This window comes from Triturus cristatus, chromosome 7 (assembly GCF_964204655.1).
Source record: "Triturus cristatus chromosome 7, aTriCri1.1, whole genome shotgun sequence".
Classification (NCBI taxonomy): Eukaryota; Metazoa; Chordata; class Amphibia; order Caudata; family Salamandridae; genus Triturus; species Triturus cristatus.
In genome coordinates, this window is record NC_140590.1 from 1,472,941,753 (window position 1) to 1,472,963,203 (window position 21,451).

A 21,451-nucleotide genomic window follows, 5' to 3' on the forward strand; every position below is an offset into this window, starting at 1 on the left:
GGACTCCATGTACCCTAGGTACATAACCAATTGGTAAGGATCACCTTATTGGACCCTGTACAGTGTACCCTAGGTACCCAGGGCATAGGTGTACCCTAGGCCTCCCAGGGGCTGCAGCATGTATTATGCCACCCCTGGTCTGGCCTTCCAATCAGACACAACTGGCTGATCACTCAGCTGGGGCAAGGTCGTGTAATCACCCCTTGCTTAGATATAGTATGCCTATATCTACCCTTATATATAGACACATGTGTACCTATCAGTCACTCCTATGGCAGGCCTTAACAATCCTGGAGGCAGAGTGCTTGGTAACATGTGAGATGGTGCTCTAGCATGAGCTGAGCCTGTCTGCAGCTTTCGGAACCATGTCCTTATAGCTGTTCTATGATATAGCCTACCATATACTCTTAAAGTGCCTTATAATCTTAAACGGTTATGGTAACTATGGTTGGGCTGTATCAAAACATGTCGTGTAAGGTGTCTAACACTTTGGAATAATACCCCCATACCATTTCTGGTGATGAGGATATTATTCCTCCCTTCTAGAGGGAGAGACATGTTAAAATCCTACTTTGCTGTGTAACCTCTGACCAAAGCCTCAGCATCACAAAATGGATGCTGCTGCCACGACACAAGTCTGACCACCTGCAGCTGGGAGTGATCCCAGCCAGGGAGGCCTGGACAGTAGGTTTCCTGCTTGGGGAGGTGCTAGCACCTCCCCAGACAGCCTTTAGTGTATTAGGGCAGGGTGGGCTGAAAGGAATGAGACATGCCTGGGGCACACAAGGTGTTCCTTGCATAGTCCAGTTCAAACCGGTGCTGGGGCACTCCAGCCCCAGCTCTGGCGCGAAACTGGACAAAGGGAAGTGGGTGTAACCACCCCCTCCCAGGTCCCACCCATAAGGCGTGACCTAGCAGGTATCCCAGCCCCCCAGATTAGTATAAGAGTGGGAGTTGGGCCTCAAGACTTTAGATTATCCTGAACCTGCAATCTTGAACAGAAACTCTGGACCTTCGACATTCGACGAAAGAAGAAGACTGAAGAATCTCCCTTGTGGCCAAGGAGTGGCTACCCTGTGCAAACAGGCACCATCAAGAGACTACCCTTTGCTTTGCCCACGTTCTACGAGGAACCGACTGTAGAGCCCGACCAGAGCCTTGACTTCCAGACTTCTCCGACCCTGATCCACATCTACAGCAGAGCTGAGATCCGTGGAGGCGACGAGCGACGCGGGACCGGCTACCTGGGAAAAGTGGCTAGTATCTTCAAGCGCAGCTTCTGAGGCACCCTCGAAGTTGTGCACCGGGGATTGAGAAGCCCCACCCCCAAGCACCATCTGCACCGAAGATCAGCCCCCCACACTCAACGAGTTCTGCGTGGGGCCCTTCAGCATTTTCCTGCTTGCCGCGTCTGTCCGGTTGCTTGCCCGCTGGCTAGTGGCCTTTGTGACGACGCACCCTGAAATCTTCTGCGCTGGTTTGGCTCCTCCAGACTGGCTCGCGCTTCTCTGCAAAGAAGAAGCACCCCAGACCTTCCTGGTCTGCACCAGAAGCAAGTCCTCCGTTCTTCGTGGGTTCCACTTGCCAAGGCTTGGTGAGTCCTAGTCCAACTTCGACGCCGCCGACAGCAAGAGCCTTCGTGGGACAGCTCGCCTCCTGGTCCTGGTCGTCCTCGACGCTTCCTGGTCCTCCTGGCTGCAGCGACAAGCTTCACCTTCACCTGCAAATCTTCACGACATCGTCTGGTTCCTTCCTGGTTCCACGTGGTCACTGGCTAGTGACCTTGACTCTGTCCCCTCTGCTTGCAGGTCTCCTCTCTTCTTGATCCCAGCCTTGGGATCCACCGGACACTCTTCACTGACTGCCTGTCAGCATCTTTCTTCAGGCATCCATAGGAGTCGATGACGAAACCCGACGCAACTTCAACCCTATGCACCCGCAGCCTGTGGGCTAGGTAACTTGGGTACTCCGGTGCTCATCAGGATAGTGACTATCCTAGTGTCTAAGTTTCAAGTCTCAACTTCCTAGCTACTCCGGAAGTGTCCTAAATCTATCTATTTCTAAACTGTACTATTGCTAGTGACTTTTACGCATTACGCGTGAGTGTTTCCACTCTGCATACGAATCCCGTGGGCCTCCCACTTCCTAACTGTTGCTAGTGTAGTGTAGCCCCAGCGATTCCCTAGGCCTAGGCCTATTCTATTTCCGTGACAGTGGTCCTTATACCACTTACTTAGTATATGGTTTGCGTGGCCCCTAGGGCCTAACTGTATTACTTACCTGTGTGACTTACTGTATGCATAAATAAGACTGTGTTGTTCTTACCTCTAATCTCATAAAGAGTGCTGAGGGTTTGCTTAGAATAAATACACTTTATTTTATATATATATCTGTTGTGGTGTCCTTTCATTTGGTATTCAAGGGATTATATATGGTATCACAGCTGGCTTCACATGCCATTCAGAGTTTAGCCTAAGACTGCTCTTGTCCATGCTACCACTAGGATAGCTGGTCTATAAGGTTGACTTTACAACCAATCACCATAAGGGTATTTGGACTGATATAAGGTGTACACTATAACTAGTGACATCATACATCAGGCCAACTTCTCACACCCAATGAAACACATTTTGACTGCTCATGAAATGTAAATTTGGCTGTCAGTAATTAAGTGATAGTCAATTTACGAGACAAAAACCAGTCCACAAGGGAGTTTATTAGTTGAATGTGTTTATGGAATGGACATCCCACACACCACACACCACGACACACACACACACTCTCTCTTTTTCTCTTTCTTTCTCTCTCTCTTTCTCTTCCCTTTGCCTCTTGTGTTTCATACTAAACATAGGGAATGAAGAAGGTATTTTGGTGGGTTGTAGCTGACTGGGCCATCTGTTCCCAGAACACCCAAGCAGGGGAGCGGTACAAATTGAGATCACAGAAGAGTGAAGAAGCATGTATGCAATACAGTACTGCAAAATTAAAAAAATTAGTAGTTGCTTTCCTGCGTCCTCAAGGAAGGGAATATTTTACACCTTGCAATTTCACCAAATAAATCTTCATTGTTGCTTGACATGGAAAAGTTTTCTTTTTGGGGGGAACAGAGCAATCGGTACAGTTATAACCATTTTTAAAGAGCCAGATGTGCAAGGCATTTTTCCAGTCGCAAACAACCTGATTCACAGAATTGGACAGTTTGTGTCTCAAAAGAGTTTCATACATTAGAAATAAAGATTTCCTAATTGCTTTTTGGAGAGAATCTTAATTGGGAAATCGGTATTCCTAATGTTAGTACATCTAGCCCTGTGTCCAATGTAAACATTCACCCAGTATAACTGTAAGTGATGCACTAATATGTCAAGTCATCTCTCTGAGCTTTAGAACAGTCACCTTCAATTGTAACTATGCAAATATTTTAATACATTTTCAAATTTCATTAGCAGGAATTCTCACCCATGAGTACCACCCCACATCATTGGCCTCTCTTTAGCATCTTTTTGAAGCATTACGAATTTAAGAATTGTAAGAGATCGGGTATTCCAGATAGGCTATCCTTTTGTGTACACCCACTACGCCATGGTATTTTCAAATGTACTCTTCAGGCTCCATCACCTGTAGTAAATTTACACCTATCGCTTTAAATGGAATAGAGAAAAGGGTGCCCTCTGCCATGTACCAATATTGCCTTCATTGTCTCTCGTGCGATAGTGGCAAGCTAATCCTCTGTAACCCATAACTGATACCTTCATTGCAAGAATGTTGCTTAATTGAAGCATCTTCACAGAGAGAAAAACATACTCTGGGAAGACCTCTGCAGAACCTGATCCTTCTTCATTACCAAAAAAGAGAGAGAAAATAAAACATTGAACATTAAGGATAGCACAGGCTTGATCCTCTGTATTGAGTAAAACTCCTTTTTTAGGACATCAGAGGACTGGTTCGGTGCTCAGTATTCAAATGCAGCCCATCATATCCTACACCCCTTTCAGTCCTTCTTTTCTTCAAGTAGCAGTTTTCGTATCTCAACTCTAACAATCCAAGTTTAAGCTGTCTGTCTTAGGACACTTCTACCAGACACCTCAAACGTTCCAACACACTGCGCTGCTTTTTATTGTTGCATATATCTAAACAAATAACATCTGTAAGACTTGAAAATGCACTTGCTGTGGCGGAATTTATGATGCTCACTAGATGAAGTAAATCTAGTATAGTGCAGAACCTGGAAGAGGTGCATACTGGACTAGTAGACCATTTGTGTGTGCTACACAAATGGGCGAAGGGTGCATGCTGTCCTAATAAACCACATGGCGTACAGAGACTGGATGCCTAGAGTGGAAGGATGTAATGTATGCATGTTTGACTACACAGCTGACGATGGTCACCAGATTTTAAATCGTGTTTATGATCTTTTTAGCTAGTGTTACTTGTGTCTTTATAGCTCAAGAGCTCTGTAAGTTAACTTAATTTGCCTAAACTAAAAGCAACACATGCTCTGGCATGAGCATTTGTGATAAATTGCAGGTCTGTGTGATTTCAGTCTTTATTAACACATGATAAATGATGTGTGTACGGGTTTATCCAAATTAAAAAACAAAAAACACACTTCTAAGAACTGAACAGAAGCCATTCTGTTTTTGACATCTGCTGATTGCGTTTAATTTGCATAATGGCCATAGAACATGCTGCATATTATGAACATGTGAGCAAGAGACAAGTGTTTGATGTAATAGTAATTGCCGTGCAGTATTTCCTGGGCTGGTGTAGGAGACTCACATGAAGGCCAGCTGATGTAATGCAATATGTGGTTGACCACAGGGTGAGAAAATCAACTACAAAAGCAAATACCTTACAGTTTGTGCTAAACACGACAGTATCAAAGAGAAACCTGCCATCATTCTATATGCTTTGAAATATCATCCTGATGGTTCTGTGGATGAGTAGTGTGCTTATCTACTAGATTAGAAGGAAACTTCTTGTGGACAGATTACTCTTAATGGTTGAGCGGGAGGTAGTAAATTAGGTGGTGCTGCGTAGACATTGATGTGCCATGGTGTGTTATTGGAGATCATCGATCATGTCCCACATGGCCTGTATTGAGTACATTGAATGTAAAGGGTAGGTAATTCTGCAGTAGTGGTTCATACTGGTTAGCTAAGACACTGGAGATTGGACCTCATTGGGGTACTTTGGACCCAAATGAGAGTAACTCACAGGATGCGGTTCATGATTTGTGTTAGGATTGACCCAAAAATCCCTGTCTGTCAGCACGTTGAAGTAGTCACTTTGCTCATTTGCTACTCTGACTTGCAGTAAATAGAAATCTCGGTCTGAGCCTCAGATGCAGAGAAGAGTAATATATATTTTTTTCTTCTGCAGGTATCCAAAGGATGTACAAGATGAGCTGGTACAGAATGTTTTCCTGACAGGTGGCAATGTCATGTACCCGGGGCTGAAATCTAGGATTCAGAAAGAGCTTCTTGAAATGAGACCTTTCCAGTCGACATTCCAGGTTTGCACGTTCTAGAGTCCTATTAGGAAACCACTCTCTATATTATACGTTTCTAATGGATACTTCTACCTGCAGATTCTTCACTTGTTAAATATCCCCTGGAAAACACACAAAAATTTAAGGTAGGAATGCTTTTAATAAGTGTACCCATTGGCAGTCACTCGGGGGAGCATTCCAAACAGTATTTCTTTTGCCCACCATGCCACCATAGGTTAGGACCCAGCCATATGCAAATCAATCTTGACCTTTCTCCAGTAGGAACAGTCCAGCCAAAACTCCCAGGCACGTCCTCCCCAAACGGAACACAAGTAACCCAAGACCAGTTTTGCCCTGATTGGGGCTCATCAGTTAGGTGTAGCTTGGTTTCACTGGCATAGTGAGCATGAGACCCATGTATCGGCATACCCGTGGCAACTTTGGGCGTTCTAATAAACGCACAAAATTGATGGGAGTAATACTTGCAATAAGACTAAACACTGGCAGTCGTTTGGGGTAACATTCCAACTTACTGTTCTCTTTCCCACCATGCCACCTGAATTTGGACCCAGCCATATACAGTTTTCAGTATATCGGTTTTCCCCTTGCTCTAGTAGGAACAGTCTAGCCTGAACTGCCAAGCCAGGTCCTAGGAATCTCCCCTAGCACCAGACTGTATGTGAAATCTTTTGACATTAGCTCTCCTGCACAGGTAAGATTTGCTGGCTCCATCTAGGCACTGGTAACGAGGGCAGCATGAAGTTACGGCGGCTGCCTATCCTGGTTCATTAACGCCCGCTCCCCTTTTTCCATGCTGTTGAGGCACGGATCGAGAGCTCCCCCTCTTGTTGTACTAGGAGGGTTCCACTTTTTTTTTCTCCAGATTTCGTTCAACAAGTGCAGGGCTAGGGAAAGTGTCCACTCTAAGGAAGTCATATTTTAGGCCCTCCCACAACTGCAAAGGACAGATACCCTCTTTTAGGAGGATGTTTTTGGTGCTTGGGTTCTAAACATGACACTAGGTCATGACCTCTGTGTCAGAGCTTGAAGCCCCAGGCTATCAAAGAGAATGAGGCTAACTTGTTTATGGCCCACGCCCTCAACAAGCTTTGGTCTTTATCTCTACGCTGTTCGTGTTCTAGGTCCTGCTCTCCCATGAGTTAATCACCCTCTTAAAAGTCCGACAAAGAGAAATAGAGACATCACAAGTGGAAGAGGCATGAAGAATCTCGCTTGAGACACTCCGATTGTAAATCTCCACAGAGCTCCTTGCCTCCATCATGGTTATCTGTGGAACTGGTAACTCCCAACTGGGGAGCCGTTCCTAGTGGCGCTGCCGGAGTTGGCCAGAGAGCCTTTTTCAGCACCCCAACCACATGGTTGCAACTTCAGATTTATCCGGAGTTTGGAGCTGTAGAGCCAATCCGACTCTGTTTATGCACCCAATGCTAGAAATGTTGCTGTGTATTATGGCCCACTCTAGATCATCTTCAGGACCCATGGGGCCATCTGGGACTCCATTCGATTCCCACCAGCAGGATTTCCCTCTGTGCTGTTCATCCACTCCCCATGGCTCTGATGGGAGCTCTTTTGATGCCATCGGGAGTCATCCCAGTGCCAAAATCTTTGGTAGTTGACATTCTTACTGGGCCAGCACAGAAAAGTCCCTGTGACAGATGTTCCACTCTGTTGTCCCTGTACCTGCTGCCAGAACTTCCATGACCCTCTACTGAACCTGCCTCCAAATTTGAGGTTATCCTGCAAAGATCTAGGTGAGAGGCACAATGACAGGAAGAAAGCCACCGGAAGCAGCAGCAGGAGGTTTCTTCCATCAAGTACTGGCAAACTATGCATAAAATCTTTGTATCAGACTCTGATCCCATTCAAATATAGGTCCATCTCCTCCATGGCACAGATGGTAGTAGCGAATTAGCCTATCTCCTGCCACCACAGCAATCATCTGGTGTGGCAGGCACCCTCCGTCGAGGTGGATGTGAATTGTCCTGCTGGGCTGCCACTCCTGACGGTATTTCATTTCATACTGTCCTGAAGAAGGTGACTATAATCCTTGAACATCCGTCACCTTCTGTGGAAACAAACTCAGACCTCAGCCTCTTGAACTTTTTTTCTGTGCAAGGAAAAGAGGTTGGCCCTGCCTCAGGTTCTTTTGGTGCTGGAAGCAGAATACTTGATTGGTGCCCTTGACCTGACTATATCCACATACTGCTTCTGCACAGGAGATATACCTGCATTTCAATGTAGAGTCCTCGAATGAAAATCGGCATCCAGACCCTCCACAAAGTTTATGGTGAAGGCTACAGCCCATCGCAGGAGGTCTTGCATTTCAGTATTTTTTTTATTTGTTAGTGCCCCATCACTTGTTATATCCTCTCTAGGTGCTATGGTTGAAACCTGCTTTCACTATGAGATGGTGGAGTTTATTGGTAGTGTAGCCAGGTTTTCGATTGCTTCCTGTATTTTAGTAAATTGGACTCTAGTCACAGATGTAAAGGCAGAGAATTCCAAATCGTTGGACCAAGAGCACTTAGCGAGCATCTGCCATAGGCTTCAAATTTGTATTTGTGAGCAATATATTGTTGATCTGAGTAAGCGAGAAGGGCAATACTTTGAAAGAAATGGCAATTGTTATAGCAGCATTTTTGCAGAATGCGTGCTACTTTAAATTTGATCAGTTTTTCGATTGGTAGCCAATATAACTGCTTTCTTTAAGTAGAGACATGCACATTTTTGTCCATTTTGACCCGTGTACGGAACATTGCATTTTGAATGATGTATTGTAGGTGGTCCTGGGTAACTATAAGAATTTTATTAATGTTTGTTGCAGTTTCAGCCAAATTCTGGGGTAATTGAAATACAAGCTGCGTGTTATCAACGTACCAAAGTCTCATCAAGAGGCTTCTATGCATCTCCTGTTCATAGGGACAGTAGTGAACACAACATTGCCTCAGCTCTTCCCCCGTCTCACCTATTCCTCTCACCCTCCCCCTCCCCCAGCTCCCCAGAGGATTTGAGACACTTAGGATATATATTTGATCTTTCGGGAGGAATATCATGTTCTAGTTCTGATCAGTCTCTGACTGCTAGGTCTGCTTGCTACCTGCATCCTCCTGGTCACATACTCACACTGCTAGGTCTGCTGGCTTCCTGCATCTTCCTGGTAAAGTAATCAGGCAGGTGTTCCAGCACAGAGATGTATGGTGGATCCCATAGTGATCTTCTGGGAGACTACGGTGGACATGACATTGCAGGGATTCTGTGGAGGCACAGACCTATGCATTAGACCATAGAACCTTAGTAGGCAGGGACTGAGTTATCCTACCACCTTAGTACCCATGAGCCCGGGACTGACTAGCTATAGTGTCTCATTTGCCCTCCCACTAACACAGAGGAACAAGTGATAAGACACCCCAGAACACAACACTCATGGCCCTCTCAGAAATCGCAGTGCCAGGACACACCCTTTCGCTCTCACACTCATATTTGTCCACAGTAAGATCTGACAGAGACACGAGAAACGCTTAAAATATTTATTGTAACTATCGTACTTTAGCATGCAGTATACGTACCACCATAAGTAAGAAGATGCCTAGCACAAATATGGTCAGAATAATAAGTAATTGATAAATCATAAAAGGAGCTGTCATGGTATTAGACAGGACAAACGAAACCCCCCTCCCCTTATACAGAAGCAAGGTGATTATATAACAGAATATCTTTGGGTGTTTGCAGCGGACCTCATACCTTAGCATGCATAGGTGAAAGTTCTACATCCCAGGGGTAGTCGCGATCTCTCCTGTGTAAAATCTCTCTTCAAGTGTGTATTCGCATGTCTGTGCATACCTATATGACAAAGAGTCCGTGTTCCCAAACAGCAGCTGCATTTGTGTGTTTTGAATAGGTGCTAGAGCCTGACCAGAGCAGAATAACAAGGGGCATTGTTGTTTGACTTTGAATTGTGCCAGAACAAGTAGAAAAAAATCGTTCTTTGTATGGAAATAATTCGGTTTATTTCTTCTGTGGTTTTATAAACGGTGCTGGACTCTTTATAAGATTCAGAGTCATTCAGAGCAAAGACAAATCATGAGAAACAAGAGCATGTTGCAGCCAACATGTGTTTCGCCCCCTCACATTGGCTATTTCTGCCTGGGGCTTCCTCAGGCCCTAGCGCGCACAAATACTCAGTCCTCGAGAAAGGAATCTGGTTCCTGTGTGGAGCTTCCTTTCGGATCTCTGTAATTTTTGTCTCTATGTCGTCCGGGAGAAAAGACTTCAATCGGCAAAGGCCTGCTGCATTTGTGTGTGTTTGACTAGGTGCTAGAGCCTGACCAGAACAGAATAACATTGTTGTTTGAGCTTGTCTACGGTGTTCAGACTAAATCCCATTGAGGAAAAGAACACAAAACCAACAGCTGGTTCTGTGTGAAAGTACAGTGTGGCACGAAGTAAAGTATGTTTGTATAGTAACGTGCACAAAGCAGAGAGCAGCCTGCAACGTGCTCATGCTAACATAAGAGAAAACGACAAAGGGCCTACACAGAACATAAGATACCATCCCATTGGTCAGGATGGTAGCACCAAAGTGACGACAGAATTCAGGACACAAGCAAAACCACAGCGTTTGACCATCAGTGTAGTCATGGTATCATAGATAAAGGGCATAGGAGTAAAGAAATGTAGAAGATAGATAGAAAAAACAATCTTGTTGCATCAAAGTAGTCAATTAAAGCCTGTCGCTGGGACCCAAAATGGGGGATGCCAACTGAGAAGCCAGCGGTTCCAATATGAGAGCCGAACCTTACGAGGTACAAATATCAGCTATCCAGTCGAGCAGTGCAAAGGAACAGACATGCTCTTCAGTGCCAGTTGTCAATAAGAGCTTCATTGGGCAACTAGTGTTGATTTCGATGAAACTGAGATCCAGAAGCTGTTGCACAGGGCCCAATGCCAGCCAATGGCAATAACGCCAGGTTATGAACGAGTCACATGCCCAAGGAACAGTCCTGGTAATGGCCCACTAACTGTCTCATCAGCAGTTCGAAATCTAGGGCAGCCTGTGATGGCGTAGCTAGGAAGACATCCAGAGCCTATTTAAAGGGCACCGGATGCAATGAAACACAGGTTGCACACAGGTGAAGTGAGCGTAGCGGAAGGTTAAACAAAACTCTGAATCCAGAGCGTCCAGAGCTACCACTCCAAAGAGCTGTAGCATGCGCTCACGGTACAGCTGCAGTGATGCCTGTCTTGGAAGGACCATAAAGGGAACATCCTTTGCGGAATAGCAGGAACATCACTATAACACCCAAAATCAATACTAGCAGCAATGGAAACCCACCAAACATGCAGGACAAAATAGGATGTTTAAAAGCTACCATTTCTCCAACAATAGTTTGACCTAATGCAATTTAGTAAAGCACTAAAGAGCTGACTTTTTCAGCACTAATCTTTCTTCTTTTCTGCCTTCTCTCTTTGTGGAGCTTAGCGCCTAGACACCTCCGGGTAGTAGAGCGCATTACAAGTACCATTTTATTCATTCATTCAAAATGTCATTAGGCGGGAGACAACAAGTTTAAAAAAAGTGTGCCAGGCCCATGGTATCAGATGCATTATATATTTGATGTATCAGTTCATCGACGTAGGGGAAGATTCCTATTTAACAATGACTGTATTTCACTGGAAGTTCTCACCACCTGCAATTCGAACGTTTCATGAGCTTAAGTGAGAGCACCTTCTTGTTGAAACAATAACGCCTTGAGTCTGCTTAACTTATTGAATTCTGTTTTCAAATTTGGAATGGAAGGCCATAATGAACTATCTACACTCCCGTGCGGAGGGGAAAACAGGATGTTGTTGCAGCAAGTGACTAGCTAGGAAACGAATACCACATACAGGATTCTTGCCCGCAGACCTTAATAGTCCTGATTATTAAGGACAAGATAGCTTCCATTCGAAAGCAATGTGAGAGTGGGACTAATGGCAGGAACAGGAGTTCCTTTTAAATAACAAGCCAAAATAGGGGCAGACGCATTACATTTTTATTTGCATTTTTCAATTTTTACAGTGTTGCAGAATAACAGTGAACATATTTATAGAGAAGGACAAGTAATTACACCGTACTTGGCATGAGATGTCAGTTCCGCTGCCAAAGCATATTTTACTTAGCCGAATATGTATACTGTATGTCCAACCAATTTTACACGTAAGTGTCCGTGCCTAAGCATGTAGTCAAATCAATAGGATGAGGCATAAGATGTATATAAATAATAAAAACGAACTAACAAGGCCATTATCTACGTGTCACGCCTGGGTCAGTGTACATGCATTGTGCATACTTCATACCCAGTACATCCTTATCACTCTTGTCATCTTCTCTTGACCAAATGGGTCTGTCCCGATAGTTGCCCATGCTCCCCCCGTGTTGTCCGCATATTGTGACTGTGGCCCATTTCCCTGTGGCGGTCCCCACCCTCCGCTCGGGCCGATAGCATTATAAAGCTGCAAGCCTGCAACCTCTTCTCGTACATCAGCTGCTTGCGAGGAACCATTCTTCCTCTCCCCATCCATGCATGTTAAATCCAAAAGTATGGTATCCCAATATTGTGCAATAGGGTATTTTCGTAGCCCAGCTATTTCCTCTCTGTGTAGTGATGTGCTTTCGGCTTGCGCCCACACTAGAAGTGACTTTTTCCAACTATTGACGACAGGAGGATCAGTGTGTTCCCATCTTTTAGTTATTAACCGTTTTGTGACTACCAAGCCTAAGTCAATAAATCTCGACGTGACCCTGATTGTCTTTGTTCTAGGATAAAGTCCTAATATGCAGTCTTTCCATGTGCGCATGATTGTCCTATTGGGGCATGTTGCCAGTGCCATGATAACTTCTTGCCAATAAGTATGCAGGGAAGCACAAAACCAAAGCATATGTAAGAGGTCCGCGTCTGTCTGTAGACAGCGTTGGCACGCCGCATTATTGGTGTGAAAGTATTGTTTTTTTTTGTCCAGGATAGATATGCCCTCCGTTATATATGTCTGAATTAACTTAAACTTAGAGTTTCTCGGAACATGAGTGTGGTTCGCTAGCAACTTGTCCCATTCTTGGTCTGTCCATTGTTGTCCCCTGTCTGTTTCCCATTGTGATCAATTGCCGTCATGGGTCTCGTTGGAGGCAGACACATTACGTGCGCCAAGAATTTAGTGTTTATGCCTAGCTGACAGTTTACAGCCCAACACAATTGGATGTGAGATATGTCCCAGATTTTGGAGATAAAGCCATGGAGTTAATGTGTGTCAGCAGGAGTAATAGTCTGGGAGTAATCTAATTGATTTAAGGCAGAAACCACCTAAATATTCTAGAGAACTAAATGTGTTAATCCTAACATGGTGTTACCTGCTCCACCCATACACCCACTTCCTCAACCTGCTCCTTTACTAGTTTCACCTCCTAGGCAGCCATCACCGCTATCTCCTCCTCCTCCACTGCCAAGGGGATTGGTCCATGGAGAAAATATAGCTGTTGTTTACTCTAATGGTTCTGTATATTCTGATGTGGAAGGAGAGCTACCACCAGAAGGTGATGGAAGAGATGATAATGGGCGAGAATTCATTGTTCCAAGTGGAAATAATGGACCAATTCCACTGGATGCTACAGATATTTCTAAATTTCATTTATTGATTGAAAGAGCAGCCAAGAAATTTAACCTACCAATGACCTCTGTAGATGAACCATGCTTGCTTAATGACTTTAAAGAGCAACCTACGTTAAGTCCATACCCATTCTTGATTGTCTGGTCAGCAGGTCTTAATGAATGAAGACACCTGCTACTGTTAAAGCTGTGATACCTCGTCTGGAGAAGAAATACAAGGCCCATATTTAGCTCCAGCATGCCTCTCTGGTCATACTAGTCCGGATTCAGTAGTTGGTGCAGCAGCTCAGAGAAGAACCAAAACCCCAAGAATGCTGTCATCTATCTGCCAGACAAGGATAGCACATGTATTGACTATATCTGGGCTGGAGAATTTCCTCTATGGCAACAACCTCGATTAAGACAGTCAATGCCCTGGTGATTCTTGGTCATTCTGATCGCCAAGTGTGGCATGACATTGCTTCTTTACTTGAATTTGTTCCTGAAGATAAGAGTGAAAAGGTAAGAGCTATCCTAAAGGAATGAGAACTAACTTCTTCTTTCATTATTGACGCAGGGAAGGATGCTTTAAATACAGGTTGGCAGGAGGTACTGTACTAAGGAGACAAGGCTGGTTACAATCCACAGCCTTCCGTACTGATGTCCAATCTAAAATCTTAGACGTAAGCTTTTGAGGGGCTAACTCTTTTTGGTAAACATGTTGATGAAGCTTTGCAAGGCCTTAAAACCGACACTGACACGGCAAAGGCGTTGGGACCATTGAAGTATTGCAGATTTGGGACGTCTACTTCTCATGCCTCACAAAGATGACAACATTTCAGAGAAGGATTCAACCAGTATGGTGTTAAGGGACAACTTTAATATACTCAAAGGAAGCCTGGATACGATCAAGGAAAACAAAGGCAGACATATGGGAGGTCTTCAGGAAGGAAGAGAAGTTCCTCACAAGCATGAATCAATGACAGTCAGAAATGAGCTTGACTCCCACCTCGTACCCCTTTTCCCTCTGGTCCTCAGAAGTTGGGGGGTAGAATTTCCTTTTTGTTCCTGCATGGAAGAACATAACATTAGACGAATGGTTGATGCAAATTGTCCAATCAGGCCATATGTTGGAGTTCATTCAGAGACCCTCAGTTTGCCCTCCAAGAAAAGAATATCATCTTCTTTTGAAGGAGCTGCAAATTGAAATTCTCATGCTTCTCTTCAAAGGAGCCAAAAAGAGTATCACCAAATCGCAAAGCAATCTAGGTTTTCATTCCAGGTTCTTCCTAATCAAAAAGAAGACGGGTCAATGGAGATCAATACTGGATCTGAGGGAGTTGAACAAGTTGTTAAAGAAACAGTCATTTTGAAAATTCTGAAAATGCAGGAAGGGGATTTTTTTTAACCTCCCTGGATCTTCGGGATGCATACTTACACATACCCATTCGTTGAAAACCCAGAAAGTACCTGCGATTCTTAGTAGCGGGTCAGCACTACCAGTTCAAGGCATTGCCTTTTGGACTCAAATCAGCGCTGAGAATATTCACCAACTGTCTCATTCCAGTTACCGCTTTTCCCTGGAGAGAAGGTCACCAGCTGTTCCCATACCTGGACGGCTGGTTAGTCAAAGTGCCATCCAGCAAAAGAGCAAACACTTCCTTGAATGTTTTCATCAACCTCTACCGGAGATTATGTCTCATTTTGAACAGGGCAATATCATCATTGGAACCCCAAACAAAGATCCAATTTCTGTGAGCAATACTAGACACTCAGTTGAGGAAAGCCTTTCTATCAGCAAAAAGAGTGAGAAAGTTATAGACCATTGGAAAGACAATTTCTGGAAAACAATCGCAGAGAGGCAATACATATCTCTGATAGTCCTGATGGCATCATGTATAGGCCTCACTCTGTTTTGCAGACTTCGTATGAGACCTGTTCAGCAAGAGCTTGATTTACAATGGAAACAGGTAGAAGCCTCATGGGAAGATATGGTCCGTGTCACAAGGGGCTTGAAGAAAGCGCTAATGTGGTGGAAGATTCCAGTGATCCTAACTGCAGGTCTTTCTTTTCTGCCGATAACAGTGAGGTTGTTTCTCACCACAGATGCGTCCATGGATGGCTGGTGAGCCCACCTGCAAGAGATTTCAACCAGAGGCCTCTGGTCAGATGCAGAAAAGAGGCTCCACATCAATGTGTTGTTAGTCTGTGCCATAAGACTAGGTTTACTAGCGTTTAACCACAGATTGCTGGTCAGCGGGTCCTAATCCGAACAGACAGCACATCATCTATGTTCCACATAGCCATGCAAACATGATCCAACATCCTTTCAGAAGAAAGTCAGCTGCTGTGGAACTGGGCCATTTCTCACAGCATAGACATTGCTGTATAACATCTGCCAGGCTGTCAGAACTATCAGGCGGACGCACTCAGTCGACAAATGTCGAATTGTCACAAGTGGGAACTAGAATAGAAACACGTGGATTACATTTACAATCAGTGGAGTCGGCCTACAGTCTGTCTATTTGCCATTCCGAACAACAGGAAATGCCCTTTGGTTTTGGCATCGAGGGGCGATGGGCAATGCTCTTTCGATCAGTTGATCCAAGATATTTGCCTACGCCTTTTCTCCTTTTCCCCTGATCCCCAGTGTGTTGAAGGAGAAGACGGACCATTGCACTCTGATCCTCATTGCTCTGGTGTGACCTCACCAGTACTGGTACTGAGGGACATTCAGTAGGCGACTTACCTGTAATTAGATAGAGTATCCACCAGGAAGATGGTTTCAGAGAATAATTAATGTTTATTTGCCCACTTTTTAAGTCGATAAGGCAATCACCAGTGACAGGCTTTCCTAGTCTGAAGTTGCTCTTCCTCTGAGGCTTATTGTGTGTTTGAGGCACCTCTAACTATACCCAGCCACAGTGTCCTTGTCACATTTTTCCTTTTTATTTTGCGAGCTCATTTGCTTCTGTGCATGCAGCTATTATTTGTAATTGTGTAGTGTGAAGAAGTAATTCTGCTATAAAACTGCATTTCTCCTTTCAATTGTGGGCTTCTTGCCTTTTTTCCCTGATAGTGTACGCGTTACAGAATACATAGAAGTGATGGATAGAATGCTTAAATTAATCTCAGCCACTTGTAATTACTCTTTGCCACATCCTAGTCCGTAGTTTTACACGCCAGTCCAGACCCAGCAATATGCAAATCAGTCATGCTTGCTCCAGTAGACCAATCCAGCTCAACCTCCCAGACCAGCTCCTCCCTGTAATGGAAAACAAGCAACTCAAAACCGGTTTTGCCCTTGTTCGGGTCCATCAGTCGGGTTTAGCTTGGTTCCGGTGGCGCAGTGTTTCCCCCGGATCCATCCTTTACCTGAAAGCCTAGTATCTGAGGCGTCCTCAGTGAAAGTAAAACTTAAGCTTTTCGGACCACAAGTCCAAACTTCTTGATTCTATGACGATGAAGGTGTTTGTATCAGGTAGCCTCATCTTATGTATGGCAAAGGCCATGCGCTTTCTGGGGCAGTACGTCATAGCGCTTTGCGTAATGGGTAAGTCTGCTACTATTAGTCATCCAAATCACAGGAAGGACCCTTTCTCTGAACTTGTCAGGATGGTCTTGACACTTCAAAACTAATAGACTGGAATTGAAGATACAACCACGACAATATCCAAACCCATCTGGTCACTCATGTGCAAAGCCAAAGTGCATCCTACATAGGTTCACAGCAAATACAACACTCTTGCAAACAACCACTCCCCATATGGTATAGCATCCATTCAGTAATGCACTTGGCACACCAGAATGGCGTCTGAAGCGCTAGGTAAATAAAGCAACACAATACAATATTATACAAAAATGCTAAATATTGTGTAATTCAGTACTATAGAGTGGTATGACAACACAATTATAAAATATAATTGATATGGAAATGTCTGTATCTACATAGCAGGTCAGAGGGTTGATCTGTGGTCCGTTTGAGCACCGGCTAGAGAGAGTGGAGGGCAGAGTTCAGTAGCATGGAAAAGAGGAAGGATGTCAATCTTCTCATGTCTGAAAGACACCTTTCTCCTGAAGGAGGTGTGACTAACCTTAAATCTATTCTCATCAAGATTTTTGTCCTCTCTGTTTTTGTCCAAATGTTCCACTCAGAAGATGTTAACCATTTTTCCTATGATGTCATTTCTAGCTTAGTCTTCGGAGCCAAGGAGTCTTTGCCTTGTGATGGATGTCACATTGCAGTTGTTCACCTATTTTGCAGCACATTCATTACCCACCTAGGAGTCTTTTTGTCCATGAGTTTATCTTCTGCCTTCCCTATTGGATTCTCTAGTTTTTAAACGTTTATGCCTGGCACTTTCTTCACTCTTGTACAAGGTAGTTTCAGTGCCCTGCTTATCACCACTAGCATCATGCAAATTTGAATAAAAAAAATCACCAAGATTGCCAATGTGATTTTTTGCCCTTGTGATTTTCTTTCCTCTGAACTAGGACCCTTTTAAGGAGATGCTGGACACCATCCACACATGTATGTTAAAAGTTGGGTTGCACCGTGGCTAGTGGGAGGAGTCACCCTTTCTTCAGGCAATGGAGAAGAAAACTTGAGAGATCCTTTCATTGTCTTTAGCCCTTGACCAAAACAAATCTAAGAAACGGAAGCTGTATATTAGGAAGAGAGAAAATGGTATGGAGGAAAATTATAGTGAAGCATAGAGAAAGGTAGAGCGCTGAACAAAGTTGTAGAGAAAAATTGTCTAATAAGCAATAGAACTAATAATACATCAACAGATTGTCTAAATGTTTTTTCTCTCTCCTGGTGACTGGATCCTGAAGCACTCCCTCTTGATTTTTGTGTGTTTTCTTTGGAAACCTTTTCCACCCCTTCAGAAAACATCCCATTTTAAGTTTTTTGCCTTTTGGAGTATATATATAGTGAACAATTCCTGATAGGGTTGTTTTTTTTCCATACAAATTCCATTGCTTTTTGCCTTATGCCCTTTCTGTGGCAGAAAAAAAGCTGAATTTGATCCTCACAGCCTGTGTATTATCTGCACCCTGAAGATTGCCATCACTGTCAGAAAATGTCCATGATGATGCTTAACACAGCTTACTCCATGGACTCTATCAACCCATGCATGAGGACTATGCCTCAAGATGGTGTGAAGGGCATGGAGGATGACTCCCTTCTATCATTATTCCATGTACTGTCTTCAAAGCCTCCCAGAGGGTGAGATTTAGGAAATGAAAAGCCCCTGAAAAAAAAGTATTGTCTGGGGAAAACAACTTTCTCGGTTGAGGTCGAGGCCCATCAAGGTGGCGACATTCTACCTGCCGAAAGCAATGACACTGCCGAGTCACCCCTCTCCATCACATCAAAGCACGATCCGTTGACTATGCGCTGGTATTCATTGCTGTAAAAGAATGCTATCATGTCAAAGCATCAATTCTATCAAGAAAGTCAATGTCAAACAGAATGCACCTCTCTTCTGATTGGGTTAGGATGCAAAGAGAGGGAAAGCTCCATGCGACTTCATCTTCGGAGTACTCCAGGACACAAGCACGGACTTTCACAGTATCGCCCTCTGTACATCTTTTAGCAACACCTTCCCCAAAAGCGCCTTTTTCTCCACATCTCTCTCCTTCCTCTCGGGTCTCACCACAGATGTCTTTAATAGTGCCAGCTCTGCCGGTTCCTCCTGCTCAACTATATACTTTTCTGTACCCATTTTCCACAACACCTGCTGGTTGTTGAGTCTTCAATGGGGATCAAGATCTGATGCCAGTCCTTGCCATCATTCCATGCATTCTAGATAGATATTTAGAACTATTTAGCTGCTGTTGTTTAAGACCGTTTCATCATTTTCCGCATCCATGATCCTTCCCAAGAGTGACAAATGGAAGACGTTGCAACCTTATGTGGTTGATGAAAATTGAAATGCTGAAGTCAGTGGGCCATGAAAATGACAAGAAAAATAAGAAACACCATTGTAAAACATATACAGATTTTCTATTCTTCGAGATTTCAAACTTCTTAGTGGCCCAGCAACATCAGCAGCAAAGCAGCCTTGGCACCCACAAAAGTCTGTTAAATGGAGAAGTATCTATAAACGTAAGGCGGCAGCAGGAAAGCCTCCAGTAAAGCTGTGACACCTCAGTTTGTCATTCTCTGTCAATGATGTGTAGCGAAGCATTACAAACCATTTGTAAAAGTAAGAAAAAATAAAAAGCGACAAATGTGTGCTGAATCTTGTGAGGAATACAATTCTTAAGGTTTAAATATCTTTCTTTAGAAATTCCACCAAAAAGATTCTCCCAGTTCCATTGAGAGCAGTTACAAAGAGAAGTAAATAACTTAATGGCAAAACAACCCCCTCTTCATCAAAATGGAAAGAGGATTCATTGACATTATTTTTAGGTCTCGACCTTGCTATCGCGTAAGCGATCGCAAAGCGAGACTATAGAGAGCGGGTTTGAAAAGTGCTCCCAAAAAGCGGATTGCATGGCTAGCACGCGCACAATCACGCGCATCGTGCCGCCATGCAATCCGCCTTTTGGGAGCACTTAAAAGGGTCAGCGCCCCCAAGCGTGCGCGCGCCACGCACCGCTGGGCTTGTGTTTTTTTAAATTTTTTTTTTTACTTTAAGCACGAGGCGCGCGTGCGGCCAATGCTTGTTATCTGCAGGTACGTGCGAAACTGCCCTCTCGTGTATTATGTTCCCTGTCACCGGTTTCAGAGTCTAGCTCCCCTCTTTCGGGAACTGATGCTGCTGTGTTTGTGTCGAAGCGCTGTTCGTGCCAAGTGCGCAGCCGCGTGAGCCTACACCACCCTATGCGAGTCGGGAGCCGCAGCAGCGGTGTCAAAGGTGCGTAGGGGAGTGTATGTTTGAGAAGCAAATAGGCTGCTTTAGACCTGTCAAAGCTGTGCGGTAGTGAGTTAAACGGCGTTCCTTCAGATGCCTTAGAGGAGTGTGCCGTCAGTGAGGTTAACTTTTTGTAGGTCAGTGGCCAGCCAACGACATGCTTAGCAGAGTCTGGCTGCTACGTCATATTTTTGCAGATTGGGTAGTCCAAGTCGTCTCGCTCCCACTGGAGCAGTTATGTTGCCAGGGATACTCGGTGGGGCCTCAAACTGGTGATCATTGCGTCTATTTCTATAAAAAAAGATCAATGCAGAATTATAGGAAGATTTACAAACTAATACCATAGCCGGGATAGTATAATCATCGCCCTATTGGCATTTGGCAAATGTAGTCCAACACGCTATCTGCGATTTAATACCACAGAAAGCTCTCCCGAGGTCACCCTCATTCATCTGGTCTCAGTGTGATACTGTGTATACCCAAGTAGTAGAATATTGTAGCTTCCCATCTCAGTCAACCGAGTACTGAATCTTAGCAAATAACTGTCCCTCTGTGCAGCCCTTCTACTTCTGCTGACAGGCCCACACTTCTCCCGCTGTGCGTCGCACACATTTGCTCTACAAGCAACATCTTCTGAAGCATGTTAAGGTTTGAGGCAAACGCAACAAGTGGGCTTCCTCCCCACTTCTCTCCATGATGTGCTCACCCTTGTGTGCTTCCTCCTCACTTCTCTCCATGTGTGCTTCCTCCCCACTTCCCTCTGTCATGTGCTCACCCTGTGTGCTTCCTCTCACTTTCCTCCGTCATGTGCTCACCCTGTGTGCTTCCTCCCCACTTCCCTCCATCATGTGCTCACCCTGTGTGCTTCCTCCCCACTTCCCTCCGTGACGTGGTCACCCTTGTTTGCTTCCTCCCCACTTCACTCCGTGATGTGCTCACCCTGTGTGCTACCTCCCCACTTCCCTCCGTCATGTGCTCACCCATGTGTGCTTCCTCCCACTTCCCTCCGTCATGTGCTCACCCTGTGTGCTTCCTCCCCACTTTCCACCGTAATGTGCTCACCCTGTGTGCTTCCTCCCCACTTCCCTCCGTGACGTGGTCACCCTTGTTTGCTTCCTCCCACTTCCCTCCGTGATGTGCTCACCCATGTGTACTCCTCCCCACTTCCCTCCGTGACGTGCTCACCCATGTGTACTCATCCCCACTTCCCTCCGTGATTTGATCACCCATGTGTACTCCTCCCCACTTCCCTCCGTGATGTGCTCACCTTACACAACTATTACCATACACAATACGTATCACCTTCATATTCTTAAAGATATTTGCATACCTTACATTATTCAAATTTGCAAATAACTACATTTTATTCCATATATTTGTTCTCATCTGCATAACCTGCTCTATCTCGAATTATTAAACTTTGAGCTATTGGTGTTCCATTATTTAGCAATGCCAATAGC

The 21,451-nt window shown here is 44.6% G+C and overlaps 1 protein-coding gene across 1 annotated transcript in view; it reads left to right on the forward strand.

The window, feature by feature from the left end:
* Window positions 1-21,451, forward strand: part of ACTR5 (actin related protein 5) — a 144,828-nt gene that overhangs the window by 102,522 nt on the left and 20,855 nt on the right. Inside the window, exon 8 of the mRNA XM_085619239.1 lies at window positions 5,380-5,512. Coding sequence (XP_085475365.1) covers window positions 5,380-5,512 — 133 coding nt within the window. The remainder of the gene's footprint in view (window positions 1-5,379; window positions 5,513-21,451) is intronic.